At 36.6% G+C, this 22,291-nt stretch overlaps 1 protein-coding gene across 2 annotated transcripts in view; it reads left to right on the top strand.

Moving 5' to 3' along the window:
- LOC128514684 (kelch-like protein 29) overlaps positions 1-22,291 on the top strand; it is a 206,952-nt gene that overhangs the window by 132,276 nt on the left and 52,385 nt on the right. For both annotated transcript variants that reach the window (XM_053488488.1, XM_053488487.1), the window contains exon 6: positions 16,943-17,081. In XM_053488488.1, coding sequence (XP_053344463.1) covers positions 16,943-17,081 — 139 coding nt within the window. The remainder of the gene's footprint in view (positions 1-16,942; positions 17,082-22,291) is intronic.

Raw genomic sequence — 22,291 nt, 5'->3', positions numbered from 1 at the left:
GCTAACCCCCGGGTCGTCTAGACGCTTCAATTAGAACACTAATCAGTTTGGACAGGTAGTTAACAGCGTGATCGAGAGGCCACCTCGCGAGTGTTGCTCCCAGTCTGAGGCTTAGAGCTCATAATGTGGTCATATAGACTTACACACAACCGTCCCCCCCGTTCACATACATTCGAACGTCCATGCGTGCACTTTGTTTCAGTAGAACATGTCATATTTGAAGAGCTAATGCAAATTCGAATCCAAACAGCCTAATTCCTTCTATTTCGCCTTTAGCTGTGTGAGATGAGCAGCACGGTTGACTTGATGCTGAAATTGTATTTCTGCTAGCAATATAGCTATCATTAGTAGGTACAGAAAGAAATATTATCACCTGAGAGGGGAGATGAGTAATGATTTACACATACTCTATATTTAAATTTACATATAAATTAAGGTTTTTCAACTGGAATGATTCGGAATTGGTAAATATTTCGCGTTGTGCTTGCACGCCCTGCACGCCTGTGGTGGTTTGAATCGTTCGCTGGCTGCACCTCTAAACCAGTGACACAAAAGCACAATGATAGGCATACAGTTCAACTGAATAGGTACATGATTTATTGCTATTCGTGGAACCTGGATACTTTCTCTCGTTTACGGTTTCAGATTTTATTTTTTATTTTTTTTTAAATTGCTTTTGCGGACAGCAATTTCTGCCACATTGTAATTCAAATGGCATAAAAAAAAAACTTGAAGAGACTCAAACATCCTGCGAGACACAGTTGGCGACATTGATAACATTGATTCAAATTCAAATTTTCAGCATTTGAATACCCAACTTCTGGGTGAAGAAGAATCCCTGAAAAGTAGGAGGTACAGTATATGACTAGCTGCCTGCCGGTTGAATTAGACAAGGCCGTGGTGACGAAGGAGGGAAGCCTCCATCTTGTGATTAGCCCGTAGCTCCTGGGCTTCTCTGGATCCTGGTGGGAAATTCAAGCACAGTTCTGACTTATGCATACTGTATGTCACCAGAGTGAAGCAGATTAATCATGCAATATAGATGAACTGTTCAACCCACTTGCTGTGCCTATTCGTGCCAAAAGGTTGCTGTTGGGAATGTTAAGATGTGTTTACTGTCCTGTTTACTGCCTTAATATTGAGCAAGTACGGTGTGATCGAGAGATAACACTTTCTACAAAGCCCATATTTATGGATATTTGTAACTCTACTATCTGTCTATATAAAAAGAAATAAAAAAACATATAAATATAAATATTTTAATACTAAATTTAATACAAAATTTATTGCTATACATTATATACTGTATACGAGATGTGCTCCGTGAAATTTCATAGACGCGTTTTTAAAAAATGTACAACGCCATCTGTTGAATTTTGGAATGAACTGAAATTTTTTTACATTACTGTGAAGCGCGCAGAATGAAGGTGTGAGATGGCGTTTATTAAGTAGATTTCAATTCCACACTCATATGCGCGTATTAAAAAATGTACAGCGCCATCTGTGGAATTTTGAGATGAACTAATTATTTTTTCAAGGTGAATTTTTTTTTTATGATGTAACGGCGGTTTTCATTTAAATTTTTTAATTCAAAGTAGCATATCTTCTCTTCTCAAGAAACAAACCTATATGTTACCCAAGCTCAAGCTAGTTACTCTGCACCTGTGAAAACCCTATTAAAATTTGTTTAGTAGTTTTTTCCGTAATGCGTGCACAAAAAAACTGACAAAATATCCAAAAACCGTCTTGATATGTTCTATTACTCATTTTATTTTCATATATAATTTGTTAATGATTGCTTAAAAGCATTTTTAAAATTGCTAATAATTCTAGTAATTCCTGTATGGGAATGATCACTACGCTGCTGTATGGTTTATTGTGCAATGTTTATATTATATATATATATATATATATATATATATAATGTTTATATAAGGGTCATAGTAATAAAGCATCAGTAATATAGTTTTAAATACCGATTAAAAACTTTGTATTAAAAAATAATTGTGAATTTAAAGTGTCACTTAATTATTTTAGAAAGATTATGACTTATTCAGGAATTTTATCTAGCACATTATTTGATCTTTTATTTGATTTTCTTTCAATTAAAACAAAATTCTATCATAATTATAATTATTTATGAATATGGGCTTCAATAAAAATGTAACTGACATCTGTGGTATTTACTGAGAATAATGTTTCTCTGACAGAGTTAAAGATGTTAAGAGAGACATTTTAAATGTTTGCACCAGTTAAACCTGATTTCCTGCTCTTATTTTATTGCAGCAAGAACAGTGTGTGTGTGTGTGTGTGTGTGTGTGTGTGTGGTGGTCGGCTGTGGTGCACTGGGTGTTCTGGTGCCTTTTTTAACGTAGCCAGTTGACTTTTTTTTTTTTTTTAAACAATTTGTACTGCATTATCTCTGCTGTGGTATGTGAACCGACGGGCTCGACTTCAGTCCCTGTGGTCATGGCTGAGCCTTGGGTGCCCACGATCCTGTCACCAGTTTACTGGTGTGTAATTAATTTGGTTCTCAAATCCCCTGGAGGTAGGTGTTAAAGTTATGGCTGATTAATTTAAGTGAATATAAGAATGAGAATCAGATGAATTAAATACTGCGTTTAATGTAAGAATTCACAGAGTGATTGCGCATCTCCGTTATGAAGAAAGACACACCACCAGCCCAGGCTGTGTGACACTGCATAGATTTGGCTGCTGCCTCGGCACTGCCAGCCCCTTGTGATTTATTATTCAGAGTGCTTCCATTGAGACATTATTCTGAGCTAGAGTGAAGCTTGGTGTGGGAGAGGGAGATGAAGTCTGTGCTCATTATCATGCTTTAGAAAGGAGAATCCCACCACGAGCCCATACGTTCCAGCCCTTGCAGTTAATATAATAGCGAGAGAGCTCATTAAGATTGATCATGCACTGGCCGACTGGGCCGTACCAGAACCCTGCACCGCTTCCATTAATCACTCGCTTTTCAAGATAACATGCTGTGTCACCAGACAGGTCCACTCAGAGATGCAGCCGGGAAAACATTGAGTTCTCTCTTATTCACTCCACGTTCCTGGAATGTCCACGGCTTGTCACCTACTGCACACATCTCCTCTTTCTCTGGCGCTCCCTCTCCCTTTCTCTCCCTCTCTGTGTCACATTTCTCTCTTGCCCTTTTATTCTCTTTCTTCCCCATTTAGTTTAGTTTTTTACTTGCACCTCTTTTTCCAAATACAGTCCATCTAAGTCAGCACTTTAATGACTTTTATGTTTTCAGTAGGAAGCCATCATGTTTAGAGGAGCGACAGGGGAGCAGAAGGGATTAGAAAGTATGTTAAAGAGGAGACTTTAATTCATATGGCTTGCTTTCTTTGAAATATGGACCAAGACGTAAAAACAATGAAAAAGCATAAAAGAGAAAATGAGCAGCCTCAGCTCTGATGAGTGGTTTTAAAGTTAAACGATGAACACACCATGCGTATAACATTAGAATATGTTTTCTGAAGGATATTTATTAATCCCAGTTCAGTTCTTTTCTTAATATTATCTGGAAAGAGGTCACAGTTGCAGGTGCCTCGATTAGTCGAAGCTCAACAAGAAAGAGTTTAGAGAATCCGGCTGTGTTTTTCCACCACTCATTACCAAGCCGGTGATATTCAGGGCAGCGAGGTGCTCCGGAATCATATCATTTCCAGCTCCATACACACTGCAAGCATAAATCAATTTGTGTGTTTAAGTGTAGTCAACCTGGAAAGCACTCCATTTCCCTTTGCTCTTTAGCAGACAGTCTCTGTGCCAAAAGATTAATTGACGTAAGGTAAATGTTGATGTGCAGTATTGTGCATAGGGATTAAAATAGGCAGTAATGCTTTATCTAGAAAGCTTCCTCTTCGAATGGCGGAGGCTGAAAATATGTGCTGTTCTCTACTAACGAGAATGCGTTCAATTACAGATTGAGAAACAAGGTTACACAAATAGCGATGTAATGCAAGTGAAAATGGCAAGACACAATGAATGTCATCTTGAAATCTCCCAGCTGTGCTGATAGCATTTACCCTGATAGCTTTGCATCCCATTCTCAAGCATAAAAGTAATTCACTTTAAAATGATTCCAAAACTGAGAGCTCTGCCGTAACAGAACAGGCAAAGACAAAAAAAAGACTGTTTTTCTTCTTGAATTGGAATGACAAACTGTTAGTGTAAACTTTTCCAAATCAATGTCTGTTTCCAATTCCTTGGCTGAAGTTTACAAGGCAAAGTTGTGTGAAAACTATGTGTAAAATTGTTATGGCTCATGTCCATGGTACAAGCTGTTTATTTTATGATTGCTTTAGTGTCTGGGCAGTAACTTGTGTTTTATCTTTGCTTGGCAACGCAGAGCTGGAAAATGTGTGTGCGTTGCCGTACTAATAAACATGGAGGTCTCATCAGTTTTGTTTGCGTTAGTATTAACACCAAGCTTGTCATGTAAGGATACCACCAGTGTGCTGTTCTGTCAATTTCGGACCTGGCTGACTGACTGCGTGCCATTTAGCTAGGGGTCACATGACTAGTTTAGTACTTTATAATAGGTTTTATGTAACGCTAGTATAATATACTGGCACTAAGCTCTGAGCTCCAATGATATTACAAGCCAAGCCAGTTTGATCTTTTTATACTACTTCTACTATTAGTGCTGCTACTACTACTGTACTACAAATAATAATAATAATAATAATAATAATAATAATAATAATGCATATACATACAGAAATGCTTATTCATTCATTTACCATGCTACAGCAGCACAATTTATAAAACCATACAGATTTGGAGTTGTGTTAACACGTGATAGGCCCGCAGGACTAGGGTAAGACCAGCTGACTTCCAAAACCCCCCACAATTAAAACCAGACACGAACATGAAAACACATCTAATAATGTTATGTCATCCTAACCAACACTTTGCTTACTTAATAATTGCTTCTAATTCATTTTTTATTGCCCTGTTTTTTTGTTGTTGAGGGCTTAAGATTCAAGATCTGAATATGGCTGACACACGGCTGAATCCCAAATCTTTCTCTAACTCCCTATCAAAGGTACTACTTGGTGAGTGGAACAAGGGATTGTACACCGGAGCACACTAGCTTCCTATTTTCCACATTTCAACCCCTGATATTCGAAAGCAGAATAAGTGGAAATGTTAAGTAAATCTCAGGTTACATCCTCGTGCTTACGACCGCATCACAGCTGTGCTGATATTCAGTACAACAGCGCTCCTTTTCGTGTAATATTGCTTAATTAGTGTATGTCTTACTTCAATCTTCATCTGCCCAGCATCAATGCCCTGTTCTGTGCCCTACGTAGCCCCAGATTCCTGTTTATACCTGACAGGAGTTGAACCCAGCGTGGTCTTTTGCCAACCCAGTGCTTGATGCACTGTACTGTACTGTTACTGTGCTGTGCATTACGGGATACTTTTCTGTTTGAAGTAAGAAGTTACAGAAGTTCCTCTCTGGCCTCTTGTTCTTGTTTGGCTGATTGTTTTTGCATCATTCTATAGAGACTGTTCTATGTGAAGTTCTTGGGTGTTCAGCAGTTTTACAAGCGGTAACAGAGATCACCTTTTTTATTATTTAGATTATTTTTATTTCTTTGCTTCATTGTAAAACAATACTGAAAACATCTAAAATAAGCAATAATCCCATTTGAAAAGTTGATATGGAGATGTGTCTGCTACTTTTGCTCGGATAAGCCTTGTGCTGCTGTAACATCATTGGGTGCTTAGATAATTGCGTGAAAGTGCTGTGCCTTAGGTGTTCCTATTAAAGTGCCTACCCAGGGCAAATCACTGTGTCCTTGTGCGTTTTCTTTCATTACTTCTTTGCACTTGAATTTCACTTCTTGATTGCGTATAGCACTTAAAGCAACAAGCGTTCTATAAATATTTATAATTTTTATCATTATTATTATCACGCTCATTGAACACATCATACACAGATTCATCTCTATGCGCATTACAGGGACGTGTTCTGCTTGGACATGAAGCACAAAGAAGGAGTCTGGCAAACAAATTAACAAAGCAGTTTTATGCTAAGATGTATTCATCCAGGTGTGAAAACTCTTGACATTGTGCAGTAGTGTGATGCCGTCGGTGGATGCAGAGGTGCATTGCCTGGGAAATGAAACCATAATTTGTAGATTAAGCTGACAGATTAACTCTTGCTGAGTTTTTCCATTTCATTAACAGACTTTATCTCTGTGCCAAAGGCTTTATAGGCATGTGCTAAATGTTAATGTGCCATACTGTGTACCGTGCATGAAATAGGCAGCAGTGTGTTGCCTATAAAGCGTTCTGTTATATTAGCTGACATAGACAGTTCTTAGACACTGCTAAATGTACAGTACTGTAGGTATAGACAAATTGACCTGGCCTAGGTTTAATCATCAGTTGACCGCCACACAGACAAGCTCATTTCATTTACAATTAATTAAATAATAAGAGTTGTATGTCTGTAGCAGACTATTACTTATAAGCCAAGGTTTTCTCATAGATTCATTTTCAATGTGCAGGTATTTTCATCATAATCATTATGCAGGCGTCAGTGTGTCTCTTGGCCCGTTCTCTCTGTGTGTGTATGTGTGTGTGTTTCTCTATGCAGCAGCGATACCTCAGGATGCCTGCATTAATAATTTTGACTAAATTACAGTAGCCAGGCTAAATCGTTGCATAAATGAAAATAAAGGCATGAGCAATAGCAGCTTTCTTCATTAATAATCAGTGTCTTGCTGTGTCCAGACGATCCGCCTGTAGTCACATGCATCACAGATGTACTCAGGACATTTTTTTCTGTCTCTGTTACATTTATTAAGGCTATACATTGCACATTTTCTGTGTGCACTAAAACCTCTACCAAACCAAATCATTTTAACATCTTATTCTGTAAAACATTTAACATATTTTTTGTGAAATTATTGATACTAGGGAAGCAGGGGTTTGAATCCTGCCTTTGGCCGTCATGTGTAGAGTTTGTAAAGTTTCTCCCTATACTTTGTGGGTTTCCTCTGGTTTTCTCCCAAAGTCCAAAAACATCCGGTGAAGGCTGGTCAGTGTGTCGGAATTGCTCATGGTGTGTGATGTTTGTACACATGATGTGTGATGGTATGTCTGCCGCCTTGTGCTGCAAGTTCCCTGGTATAGGCTCTAGGTCCCCCAATGTCCTTTTATAGGATATGCAGTATGGATGATGAATAGATGATGATAATAATAATAATTTTGTTGTATAGCACATACACACTTTCACGTAGGCACACGAAACTTGGTACACATTTAGAGCTCATTGAGCGAACAACTTTTGCACTGCATTTCCTGGGTTATTTTGGGTCATTTGCAAAAATGCACCTGATGGATTTTGATATACTCCTCCTAGGGAATTTGTCAGCCCTGTTATTTCATCTTGTGTAACGTGTGCAAGTTGTGCGCTGCTGCCGGGCGGCGATGGCTTTTTGTAGGTCTTAACAAGCTCAAATAACACACACGTTCTGCGGTGTAAGGCGATGGCACAGGGTGCTTGAGCCCGTCATCGTTGCTTGTAACTATATTTATTATTATTAATATATAACAGGTAAATTTTTACTTGGATTACAATACAATAACAACTACTACTAATAACAATTGTAATATAATATAATATAATATATTGTGGTGTGGTGGTGAGCACTGTAGCTTCACACCTCCAGGGTTTAGGTTTTTAATACCACCCTCGGGTCAGTGTGTGTGTGGAGTTTGCATGTTGTTCTCGTGCTTGGTACAGTAGGTTTCCCCTAGGTACTCTGGTTTCCTCCCACAGTCCAAAGACATGCAGATAAAGCTGATTGGTGCTCCCATATTGTTTGTAGTGTGTGACTGAGTTTGTATTGCATGCACATGTGCCCTGCGATGATGTGGCACCTTGTGCAGGGTGTAAGTTTCATATCCTGGCATAGGTTTCAAGCTTCCTGCAACCCTGTACAGAGGATAAGCAGTATAGCAGATGAATAAATATAATATAATATAATATAATATAATATAATATAATATAATATAATATAATATAATATAATATAATATAATTATTTGTATAAAGGTGCTATTCTCATTTATATTACATTTTAAATTCCTTCTACAATAAGTTAATGCAGTTGGTAAGAAGCAGTTCTGCAATGCTGAATGTGAACATTGCTGTAAAACTCACATAAACCCCTGAAACCTCTCTTGATGGCCTGAAACTAAAGTGCTTAAACATTTCATTAAACAAATGTTTGCAGTGTTTTAGTTATTTTCATGCTTCATCCCGATGGAGTCTGGTAATCACCACGTCGGTCCACTTTGTGCAGATTCCGCCTTTAGTGTCATCTGATGAAGTATGGCTTTATTATATGTCATTAAGGCATCGCACTTTGCTGTTGTTTAGATGCATTTTGCTGGTGTTTCTTTAGAAAGGCAAAACTGTCTCTCAGCAGTATTAATAACTAGAGCTATTAGAGTGGAGCCGAGTGAACCTAGAGGGAAAGAATCACAGCAGCTCGCGGCTCAGGCACATCAAAATGACGGATCGGCTGCCGCCATGCTCCTGATGGATCTGGCTTTGTGTACAGCTGCTGGCACTCCTCCTGTTCGGTGCAGCCCGCTAGGTATCTGATAGCTATTGTTAGAGTGTGTATACGTCCTGAGTGTGTGTATGTATGTACTGTATGTAGGCGCGTGTGGACCAGTGGTCTCGGAACGCAGCACGGATCTATATCACACTGCTCTGTGGGATCCTATTGGAGAAGGGAACACAAAGGCCGAAGGGCGTCTTCTCTCACACGAGGCGAGGTCTTTGGTTTATCTGTGCAATAATCCCCACAGTCTAAAGACTCGGACTCTTTGTATTGTGCGAGCACTGCCATTCCCAAACTACATATAAAAAAGGTCTCTTTATGGATTACTCTGAGCACCAGAACTTTATAAAGTTTTCAGAAGACTCCCAGACACTATCTCAATTCTACGATGAAAGAGGGAGGAAGTGTAGTACGTCTTATCACTTACATGCATACAAGGTAATGTAAACTGCACAGTGCAACTTTAAAATAATATTAAAATACTTAATTATGACTATCCATGTTAGATAAAACCCTGTCTGAGTGACTCTACCTCGTGCCCAGCTTTAAATATGGAATCTTCCAGAAAGTGTAGCTGTTAGCACTGCTGTGTTATTTGATTTGATATCTACATTGTCTTCCTGCTTTGGCATACTTTATTATTGAGTTATCACCTGCCTGTTAGGATAATTTGGGCAAAGAATATCCAGTTGATTACGCTAACCCAATTGCAAAACTGCTGTCTGTAGACAGTTGAGTCCACTTTGCCACTTTGCAATTGATGTCTTTTATTCATGTTCACTTCCAAAAACACCTTCCATGACATACAGCTTTTTTTTTTTTTCTTTTTTAAAAACTTTCAGCCATTGTGTGTGCGTGCAGATTAATCTTGTTCACTTGACCTTGAGTTAGCTTGCGTCCAAGAATGAATTTTTTTTTTATCTGCTCTTCTTTTCACACTAGCACTCTGGCTTTTAGCTGGTCAAACAGGTCCTTTTTTAATACTCAAGCATGTCTAGTCTAACTTCACCTTAGTCTTTACAGATTACAAGAACAGTTTTCAACAACAACATTTTTATTCATTATTTTTGCCATCCTGCTCCAGGATATAGGTCACACTTTAAAGATACTTTGGCTTTATAAGCTTTATAACCCCAGGACAGGGTCCGGAATGGACTGATTCAGCATAAGGTTTGTTAAGCCAGTGAGTTTGGATTTTAATCCAAATTGGGGGTAAAAATAGCTGCATTTCTGGGCTTCAGACACCCACGTTGTCATGGTTACAGTGTGCGCATCGCGTAAGGAGCTTCTGTTTTTATTTCAACACAAAAAAGCCCCATGCAGTGCTGCTTCTCTGCAAAAAAAAAAAAACTATGTTGTAAAAGCACTTTCAATCAATTAAAACTTAATAATATCATGTTTGTGTAGTCGTGATTGAAGAACGCTTTCTGAGGTATTTTTAACTAGCTTGGCGAGTTAATAGTTATATGCAGCAGATTTAAATTAAGCTTAAATATTAAACACATACATTAAATCTAATCTTTAAAAATGTAAAAAAAATCATAATGTCTTTATTATTTTTTGTTTATAACAAAAAGTCATCACCTGCTCTTTAATCAAAAAATAATGTTAAGTCTTGTACTTTTTGTCAGCTGGCTAATAAACTAAACTACACTGACTATTAAATTCTAATTACTACAGAAATGTTTAATGTTTCAGCAAATCAAGCTATAAACTACACAGCATGCTCTAAATTCTAAACTTGGTTGTAAGAATGGGGGGAAAAAAAACAGATTTCTTACATTTGCCATTGATTTCTTTTACGTCAGGCTGTCTTGCTGCTCTTTCTCGTCAGGTGCAGTGGAAAATTCCAGAAAACCAATCTCGCTGCAGCCTGCCTGTTTCCTTTCAGGTCCTCGTTTCAAAGCTCACATGCTGCCCTTTATCAACTCATTTTCCCACTATGATTGTAATTTTTTTTAGATTATATATATATATATATATATTATAAAAACAGTGACAGTCTAACATGTAAAAATATTTTGTGTACTATAAATAGAGCCATGCAGTGTATTGTAATTTATTGCATTTAAAGTAAAAAAAAATAAGATAGTACATTTTTATCCATTTATAAAAGAAAAAAAATAAAGTAGCTTAATCTAAAATTGGTGGTTTAAATTATTTTGAAAAAAAGCTTATCCATTTAAATTTTAAATTAAATTAAAATTAAAATTTTAAATTTTAATGTGTTTTTACAATTTGAAGTTTCTATAATTTATATAAGTGATATAGAATTGTAGATAGATAGATAGATAGATAGCAATGACTGAAATTAATAAGAAAATAAACAATGAATGTCCTTAAACTTGTTTAATATATTTTTTTTATTTGAAACATGATGCATGGACTTTATCTGCTTTTATAGGATATTTATTTATATATTTATTTATATTATTCATATCATTTGCATATTCTTATTAAATATACCTTGTGTAACAGCGACTCTTTTATAAAATATCCAGGCTAATGTATAATTAGTAATATATCACACGAATTGTGCTTTTAACCTTTAATATACAGTATGGACATCATATGGACATAATACCTCAGTTACTTGCCAACACTAACAGCTTTTAGGTGTTATTTATTTATTTTATTTTATTTTTAGCATTGGCTTGTTAAATATTCCTAGTGTTACTGCTACTCTTTTATATCCAGCCTAATGTATAATCAGTAAATATAAAACACAAATTGTGCTCTTAATTTTTAAAGGTTATTAAAAAATGATTAGGAAATCTGATTTATTAGGAGGAATAACTTGGGGAAAAAAACATTGATTAAATTTTGGATTGATTGATTGATCATTTAATTGGATCATTAATTCTCTGTATAAACATTTCTATTAAAGGAATTTAAAATATTAATAAAGCCGTTTACATTTTTGTGAACATACACTACTGTGTACAGTCTTGGGTATTTTTAATTTATTTTTATTTGAAAAATTCTGGCTTAGATGTGTATCTTACACATTTTGTATTTTACATTTCCAAACATTACTATTTTAAAAATTAGTCTGTAAAAATATTTGTCAGTAAATATGAGCCCATGTTTCAGACAGAAAAATACAAATACAGACGCAAGCGTGACACTCAAGGGTCTGGTAGGAAATACAGTACTTACCGATTAAATTCTTAACGCAAGTGCACCCTGTATGGATTTGTACTGTAAAAGCAAAGCACAGTAATTATTGACCATGTCCAACATTACTTTATGCTTAATTTTTTTCTTTCTATTACTTTCTTACCTTCTGTTACTTACTTATTTTTTTTATTACTGCTCTCTATAGATTATAGAAATGTTGAATTTCAGTGTTTTTGAAAACATTTTTCTTTATATCATATCCTTTGTAGTCCTAAACTGTACATGTCAGAAACAGTAGATACTGTATGAGGTAGGAATATGAGAGCACTATAAAATATAAGGCAAATAAGATGTTAATATTGTCAAATATACACCTATTAGCTCTGAATTAGCTCTGAAAATGTCCCAAAATTTTTCCTTATTTTAAATAGGCCAAATATGGCGAAAATATTCCTGTGTCTATTTTGTCTGTAAACTGCTGAAAATGTGATGTTTTTGCTTCCCTATTTAAAGATAATCAACCATGATAGATATCCACTGATCTTGATTTTAAGCTGAATATTTATAATTATACCCTTCATAATCCAACATAGGATCGATTTATCAATCTAAAGACTCTGCGAACCCTTATTTTCCCAAATGCATGGCCTGGCATCCTCTCTGGTGCAAAGAGTCAGAGTGATTATGTTTATGAATCCATAAAAATTTAAAGTCAAAAGAACCATTCAAAACATTCATTAAGTGTTTTACCTTGATAGTTTTTAAAAATCAAAACCAGATTTTAAGATCCAATTTACTTTTTTTTTTATAAATATGCAATTAAAAAATACATGAGTTCACCATAACGCTAAAAGCACCTGCTAATAATGTCCTATTTCTGCTTTCAAAGCAGCTTTGACCTGTTAAGTCATGGACTGCACCAGACCTCTGAAGCTGTGCTGTATCATCTGACAATTAGACATTTAGCAGCAAATCCTTGAAAATTAAAGTCCTTGAAAATGTGAGATGAACTGGTCATGGACTAGTCTACTTTGTGCAGCACATACCACAGATGATCTGGGAAATTTGGAGACCAGGTCAAAACTCTATCATGTTCCTCAAACCATTCCTGAACAGTCTTCCAGTGTGAAACGGTGCATTGTTCATTGCCATTAGAGAATACTCCGGCCATGAAGGGGTGTACTGTGCATGGTCTGCAACACCCTGTTTAGGTAGGTTGTGCTTGTCAAGGTAACATCCTCATAAATGGCAGAACCCGAGGTTTTCCAGCAGAATATCACACTCTATTCACCAGCTTGCCCTTTCCCATAATGCATCCTGGGGCCATCTACACCAGCACATGGCCATCCACATGATGCAAAAGAAAAAAAACACTTTCGATAGTGGACAGGGGTCAGCATGGACAGCTATTAATATTATTAGCAAGTTTTGCTACAGTAGTGGCAGCAAGACTGGACAGAATAGTATTTGGACCTTATCAAAGTTACCCAGATCTTTGATCAGATACAGTTACTCATTTTTTCAGCTTGTAATGCAAGACTTTGCTGTTCATTCTATCATTTTATAATTAATGTTCTTCACTTCATTCGTCAGTGGTTTAAATGTTATGACTGATTGCTGTCTATATTCAACTATACATAACATATATTTGATATGCTGTATTTCCAGTATAATGTGTTTAAACGTAGAAACACTAGATATTGTGTTTGTATAGAAACTTTGCTCCAGATTTCACTTCTCTCACCTTCCTTACTTTCTTCTGTAAGTGTTAATTTAAACAGCGGAGGTGGAATAGTAGCAGCACTTCACGCATATCCTCTAGTGTAAGTGTGTGTAGACGTGTGTGTGTGTGTGTGTGTGTGTGTGTGTGTGTGTGTGTGTGTGTGTGTGTGCATTTGAGGGAAAGCACACGTGTGCCGCAGGCTGTTTCATGCTCCACACTAATGATGTTCTCTTTCTTGCTGGGCCTTGACCCTCCACTTATTCACCGCAATTTTCTTTTCTATCAGCCGTGTCCACTAACTTCACGGGAGAACCATTGTTCAACTGCAGCTAAGGTTCCTCATTTCTCTTCGGCTGCCTCTCTTTTATTTGGTCTGCAAGTGAATTGGGTGTTCTTTGCGACATGAGATTGGAGGTGAAAGCCATGTCGGTCACACACTGGTGCACACACACACACACACACACACACACACACGTACACGCACATGTGCACAAAGGCAGCTCCAGTTACAATGGCAGTCATACAAATACACAGATTGGAATGGAGCACTGGTTACATAAGGTGTGTGATATCAGGGTGAAACAGGCACGCGTTCCAGTCACTGTATTTTTTATGATTAGCTGTAATAACTGGCTTTATAAATGATACACACTGAGATTTTGAATGCAGATGTAGAACATCTGTAGTTTAGCCATAGTATTTATAAAAGGAAGCATTGAAGTGTTCTAAACATATGTTGTATGAATGATGTGAAAGAAGAGCAGAGATGTGAAAAAAATGTTAGCTGATTATATCTAGGTGAACTTTGAACTGTGATTCTACAAACCTATATCTTTTTACCCTAAAGAAACAATGTTAAATGCACCAAACAAGAGTCCCATCACTAACATTTAGCGTTTTCAGCTGAAAATTATTATTCAAATAAAAAATTATCGCCTTATCCTCCGACATGTGCAACAGTCCTGTTTTGTTCTTTCTGGCTACCAGGATTTTCTTGTTAGCAACGTCCACATATCTGTTAACGTAACCTGTTTATGACAGTTGTCTAATTGCTCCTAGATGTTTTAAAAAGCTCAATGATAAAATAATGAAAATATTTCTAATAGCAGATCAAGTAGTTCAGGACACTCAGAATTGATGTTAGTGTAAATTGTGCCAGGCATCATTATTTGCAGTTGCATTCACAGATAACCTTGAATACACTATAATCTTTTCTCTATTAGTGAAGTGGCCACTTTGGCTCAGCTTGTAGTTATCATCGCCTATGTGATTCTGCACTTCCCCGCTCCATACCACACAATCCCATTATGTTGGCTCCTTGGACAAATTTCGAATTGAAATAGCTTCTTGCGTTTAACAAAGTTCAATCTATCCTTATGCCTGCAAGCTATGTGTGGCATTTTATCTGTTTCATCTCTGGTGACAAATATCATTTTTTTTCCCTCTCGACTTTTCCAAATTCACTTCTTTAATAACACACTTGGTCATCGATTTTTTATCCTTTTTTTGTGCATTTAATTTTTGCAGCACAGTTAGAGTTTGTATTCATCACTAATTAGTAAAAAGGCGCATGTGGAAAAGCTAGAAAGAAAGTAGAACTAGGATTTAAGATGCTATTTACTGGAATTAAGTTACTGCAAATTTTATTAGCTAGGGATTTGCACACTTTACCGGCACTGTTAAAGCTGATCACACAAATGGATTTTTATTTCGATTGCATTTAAGTATCATGTGCAGAACGTACATGTTTCTGCATTTGTAAATTAAACTGCTGTACAGAAAATATCAACCAAAAAAATACAGATTAAACTGAAATCATTGATAATGATATCATTGAACTGATATATTATGATATCAATAATAATAATAATAATAATAATAATAATAATAAGGAGAAAAATAAGAACAGCACCAATACTACTACTGCTATAAAAATATTATTATTAATAATAACTATAATAATAATAATTGCAGCAACAGTACTACTATTAGTAGTAGTTGTAAAAATAATAATAATAATAAAAAGGAGAAGACAAAGAAAGAGAAAGAAAAAAGAACAATACTATTACTGCTACTATGACTACCACTACTACTAATAATAATAGTAATAATAATAATTGTATTATTCTTATTATTGTTTATAATAAAGTATAATAATTATTCATTATTGTTTTACATTATTGACTGTGTATCTGGGTATGAGTATATAAATGTATATGAATATGAAAATCATTAGCATTTTTAAATTTTTTTATCACAAGTATTCTATCATGAATGAGAGAAGAATGAAGAAGAGAAATATTACGTTCCCTCCCCCAGTATTGAGAGTTTGCTTCACAGTCAGTAGCTGCTGACCCTATACGGCCTTTCTGTTAAATTTTGACAGGGAAGTTCACTTTCCAAAGCCTCATTCAACACTGGAACCCTTTCTCCTTCCCCTCATAACTGTTCTTTTTTTTTTTCTTTCTTTTTTTTTTTGGATAATTTAGTTCATTTACATATCTATATACATTTTCTTTTCAGTGGGGTAGCCGTCTGTTCTTTTGCACAGTCACTTTCACTAGATTTCTCCACATTAAATTAATTAAGATCACATAACAAACTATCATAATTACACTCGATACAGTTTTGTTTAAATTGGTTTAAAATCGTTGTAATAAAAACGGATGTTTTGTTTCTATAGAGGGCATCTGCTTCAGCCTGCCTGAGCTGATTTTTATTCAGAACAAACAAATCATATTTTGCAGGTACTAATACTCCAAATCAAGCAATTTTCATAATGGAACGAATGTAATATGGCCTCCCGTTCATGACTGTTGTAATGGCGTATTGATTATGTGTCTCATACTGAGTGCTTAATCAAACACAAAACTGTTTGCTTTTTTACCAGCATATCTCATGTTTGTTGTAGACGATTCCTACACTAAGCTTTTATCCTCAGTACGTCAGTGTATAATATGCAGATTAAAGTCGAGAGAGAGAGAGAGAGCGACTTTAACTCTAACATATGACTGAGTATATTGTGCAATATATTTGCGAATCAGAACATTGAAATGCATTGAATAGTTCCATTATTCCTAATTCTGTAGAAACAGTGTGATTATTTCTGAAGTGTTTACATTAAGCTTCTAATATTCAGCTCATAACATGTATGTAGGTCAACCAGATGTGGGTCACGTGCCAAGCCTCAATGTCATCTGTGTACACTGTGATAATTCCAGGGTGTTTTTTTTTCATCATGTACACTGTTTTGTTGTTGTTTGTACAGTAGCTGCTTATTTCCCGATATGTGTCTGTTTGTCTAATGCACTGTCAATTTTTCTCCTTTTCTCTTATAGAGAATTTACCGATACGTTGGCTATTTCCACAGTTTTGTTTTTCAGTCCTTTGTTACTTTTGTCTTTTCTATTTTCTATGAAACATATATTTCTTAAACAGTATTTGGCATTGTCTGTGATTTTTTTTTTTCTTTGTTCTACAGAGATGTTGAAGGAGCTGAACCAGCAACGCAGAGAGAAAGAATTTACAGACCTGAAAATTGTAGTTGAAGGCAAAGAGTTTGAAGTCCACCAAAATGTTCTAGCTTCCTGCAGCTTGTATTTCAAGGACCTGGTGAAAAGGTTTGCCTTTCTTCCCTTCTCACCAGCCGTCGATCTGATCCGTTCTTTTCATAGGGCACATTTGTGTGGGTTTTCTTTTTTTTCTTTCTTTCTTTCTTTGTTTTTTTTTTTTTTTTTTGCCTTTTGCCTCCCTTCTCTCTCTCTCTTGCAGGTTGTGTGAAGACTTTGGTTTCCTATCGCAGGGCCAGCAGCCATTCCTTCCCTCACTCCAATGAATGTATCTCAAAACGGGGGGAAAGAAAGTCAACTTTTGTCTTTCCACCACCTTTTTTTCCCTCCATTTCTCATTTAGAGTGCATTTACAAGTAACAAAGTGTTCCATGACTGATGGATCTTCCACAAAAAAAAAAAATAGAGGAACTCCATTGGAAAAAAACAAAACAAATGGCTCCACCGAAAGAATAGCTCATTGTGCATTTACTGTAGATCTTGCCCTCCGCTGGCTGTGGGTGTCTGTCAGAGGGCTACGGGACAAGCTTTTTCAGCTATTTTATCGGTGCGTACAGCATATGGGGCATAAAGAAAAAGCATCTCATTCATATGGTAAATATTCATGCTCCAATGAATAGTAGAAAAAAGCTCTCAGTTACAAACAAAGGGAAAGAATACAGCTCCTTTCCTGCGCTTTGCTGAATCATTACCTTCACAGGTCAGAGCCATCTACTGTCTTTACTGCTGAAAAGCGTTCAGAGTTTTATACAGTATCACCCCTTCTGGATTGCATTGTCTACTCACTGCATTGTTGTGATTATTCACTCATTTTATATATCAGCCAGTGCATTGAATTTTACTGACATAAAGGAGGTTAACAGACTAGTAAGGGAGGCGTTTGTTTGTATGTGTGTGTGTGTGTGTGTGTGTGTGTGTGTGTGGGAACAATGTGTGTGAGTGGGTGTCAACTCGTTTAGCTGTGCTTGCATGCATTCGTTCGCACCATGTTTTGTGTATGTGTGTGTGTGTGTGTGTGTGTGTGTGTTTGCTTTGTGTATTTGAAATATCAAGACGTTTGTAATCCTCTATGTATAGAGAGCCTAAGTGTCAAGGTAAAGGACGACTAACAGAGAAAAGCTTATAATATTCATGTCACAATATGGACTATAAGCATCCTGGGTTAATGTGCGGATGGACGGATAACTGAAGGGAAAGAATGTGATTACCAATAACAACTCTTCATGTCATTTAGTAAAGGATATGAATAGATAAAAATTCATTATCAATGAAAGAAGGTCAGTGAAATGAAGCCTCATGGGAAGGCTGAGACGAGGCCAGGCTACCGCGTGCCTAGGCGCAGATATGCTTGTCATGGTGAGCAGCAAGCATTTAATTAATATCTTCCTTAAACTGGACTGTTTATGTCTTTGTCCCGATGCCAGAGGTTTTATGACAGCGACCTTGGAACAGAGACTTTTACCTTAATCAGTTTTATCACTGTTTCACCAAACCTGGATAGACATCGCCATGCTGCAGAACTGTGGGTAGACTTAATCACTTTAAGGATACCGGCCTTATTACATTGTGTGCTGGCTGCACTGTGTATAGAGTGACATGCTTGAAGGATAATGAATTGAATTAATGACCTTCTCCATCAGCTCTAGTTCTGCAGCTATGTGTGCATGTTTTTGTTCTTCGTTTTTAAAAGAGATAAAAACAACCTTTATTTCTCCATATATTCTTGATGTAATCCACTGCTACTGTACATTAATGCACTAATCCTAGCGTTTCACTACTGCCTGGATACCATCGGGGTATAAAGTTTTCTCAGTACTCCAGAGCCATGTTCAGATTGACTGCTTCATGTCTGAATAGTCTACATTTTGTCAGCTATTTTCTATTTTAGTCTTACTCTTAGTCTTAGTCCCAGGATAAATATCCTTTTATCTTATTTTTTTTTAGTCGACTAAAAGTCTGGACATTTTAGTCTAGTTTTAGTCAGAGGGAACCCTAAGTATTTTAGTCTAAACCTTTTTGCAATAAGATTATTATTAATTAACCCTACAGACAAACTAGTCCAGCCAAAATCTTTTTTAAGGTTTCTCACAAAATAATTATCTTTACATTTAAAATGTATCTTTTCATCTGATGTTTGGCACTAATTATATTTATTTTAATGAAACTTCACTTATGCACACACACATGAAACACAGGCATACACATCTATGAAATACTACTGCTCGCACGATAATGAATGAACACCGCATCGCAGCGGATTGTGACGAAAATTTAATGTTGACGAAAATAAAAACAGATGTTTTATTTGTTTTTATTTTTTAAACCATGTTTTAGTCTCATCTTTTCTCGTCAGCGATATTGCATGCTGATTTCACTGTTACTGTTCACTGATATCCGTGACGTCTCGTTATCGTCTCGTCTTAGTTCCGAACTAGGACTGTACATGCCATTAATTTATCTGCAAGTGGTGTTGGACAGATGTGTCTCTACTGCAAGTCAGTGCCAAGTTATCTGTCGATCTGGCGTTCCACTCGATGCCCGTTAACAAGAATGCCTGCAGCGGCGTAATATTTAGTTTTACATTTAATTTGGGTTAAACAGGTCAGTGTAGGTCAGGGATGTCTTTGTATCAGTATTTTTTAAGTCTGTATCTGGAATATGGACACTCAATATATAGTTTTAACTTCTATGTGTGTGTGTGTGTGTGTGTGTGTGTTGAAGTATATAAATATATATTTAGAACCACACCGATTATCCTGCTATAAGGCTCTCTCTACTGTGTGATTCCATACAGTCCCCGAACCGTCATGTCACTTAAAGAAGTATTATAGTGTATTTGATCTGTAGCATGTGTGTGTTTACTGTAAACAATAATTTATTCTTTCCAAAAAATGGCACAATAGAGTAAAATATTGTTTAGTGTACACATCTATGAAATGGAGAATTATACATATTTTGAAATGTATTTATTAATAACCCGCCAGGTTTCACATACTGTAAACATTTATTGACTGTCTTTTAAAAATTTCCGGTAAAACACAATTTCAAGTAACCACGTTTTCCTTTCTTTTCTAAGTCTAATCCATGTCATTTGTGTCAGTGGTCCATTTCACACTGTGTGGCATGAATTCCATTGTTTTATCCATATGCCAGGCCTGACCATGCTTTACTGACACAGCATTAGGGATATTAGCTGCAATTATAAAATGACTCAGTATTCGGTTTGAAAGAGTGATATAGAGTACAGTAGTTTTACACACATCTACTCATATCTTCCTTATTGCACCTGTATGGGTGTATATATTTCTGGCAGGGTCTTTCCATGCCAGTTATGGTCATTTAAACCTGAGATGATTTCGTCCTCTGTGCCATCCATTACAGCTGGGGATATTCGGCTTTTTTCACACTTACATCAAGTTAATCAGAAGGGGCAGTGTTAGGCGTCCTACCTTGAGGATGTAATGCAGCTCCCAAATGTGCATGCACGCTCCTGTCTGCCAAAAAAAAAAAAAAAACTATTACTCTCGCCTTTAGCATCTGTTGCTCGGCACACGGAGATGGATTGCCCTCAGTAATTCCATTTTCCCCTTTGGATTTTCAATAAGTGTGCTTGGTGCCACTTTAATTTATGGGCAGTGCCTCTGTGCCTACCCATCAGTGTGAAATTTGAAACGTGGCAAGCTGTGGGAGCATCTCACACCCCCGCTCTTATTTATTTATATGAAAGCAATGTGTTAGTTTTACGGGAGCTGTGGCATCGCGAGAGGGGAAACAAGACAGTGGGAGATTGTTATCATTAATGCTTTGGTGTGGGAAGGAGAAAATGAGGCCCTGCTTCCTTTCTTTTTTCGGAAATTCCGAAGGTCGGACCCAGAAGTATTTCTTGTAACGAACCTTTTTGTTTTTCACAGCGTTATCTGTTTTTCACATTAGATTAAATGGCTGTCAGACTAACGCCTGGGCCACACTACAACACTTAGACAGTCTTAAAAGATGGTGAAAATGTGCAAGTTCCCAGAGGTAATGACAGACTCACAGATCCTTGATGGTCTTTTATTCACAGATTCACAGTCCTGGATCGTCCTTTAGCCATCAACTCCTCCGCACGCATTTTCCCAGAATAAAACATTATGGCGTTTTAAAGATTCTGGTCAGGAAGCCCAGGAGTCCCAACCAACGGTCTTCTACACTCAAACCTCTCAGGATTTTTCTAAGAACAAACCTGACTTCGGATCAAAATAATATGGCGAATGATACTTGGCTCGACCGTCACTGGTTACCGGCCTTTCGCTTTAGGCGCGATGGTTGCACCTGTATTTCCTCATGTACACAATATTAAGTCATAAATAAATGAACATGCTGAATAATTACACGTTTAAAATTGTGGTGGATTGTGGGTAGATCATTTGAGTGTAAAACATGCACCAGCGTAAAACATGCACCTTTTCACAGCCAGCCTCCAAACCAGCCTGATTAGTTTGGCATTCATAAATATATTTATGTTTCTTCATCGTATAAGCGCTAATTTGTTTGGGTGTAACCTAACTTTTTTCTGATTCTCATCCAGCTGCTTTTTTTCCTGGAAAGAATTGAATGAGGATTGAGTTTGAACGTTTTGTTTTCTGTAAAATTTGCCTCAGTGTAAGATAAGATTCGTCCGGAGAAATATTTCTAAATACAACATAATTTAAAAAAAATTCTGAAACAAACAAAGCTCTCGACATGTCATTATGCACAGAACATTATAATAAATCAACAGAAACAACAGTATAATAAAGTAATTATCTATGAGTCTTGCCATTGCAGAGACGTTCACATCAGGGACAGAAACTCATTCATAGCCAGAGCTGTTATTTTTAACGTTTAACTGCTGGCATAAAATCTGTCGGTGAAATCTATTAATATGTAATTAGAAAAGTATAAAAAGAAAAAAATTGTGCGTGCATGTGTGGGTGTGGGTTTTTTTTGAAGGGAAGAGAGGAGCTGGTTTGATTAGATATTACAGTACTTGAATTTGAACCTGGACACTGTTTATGTGGATCCGTACACTAGACGATGCAGAGAACGATCAAATATTTCTGCCACATCCAAACCAACAGTCCTGTTATTATAATGACATTAAATAATCCCCACGATCGGGTCAAACTTGTTTCTAAAAAAAAAAAAAAAACAATCAGTGTCAGTAGTTGTTTTTGTTTTGTTTGTTTTTTTTTGGGGGGGGGGGGGGCAGGGGGGTTAGTTGTTTTTTTTTTCATTTTACA

The sequence above is a fragment of the Clarias gariepinus genome, chromosome 27 (assembly GCF_024256425.1).
Source record: "Clarias gariepinus isolate MV-2021 ecotype Netherlands chromosome 27, CGAR_prim_01v2, whole genome shotgun sequence".
NCBI classification, from domain to species: Eukaryota; Metazoa; Chordata; class Actinopteri; order Siluriformes; family Clariidae; genus Clarias; species Clarias gariepinus.
Note: the sequence above shows the minus strand (reverse complement) of the source record. Positions and strands in the feature narration are given on the sequence as shown.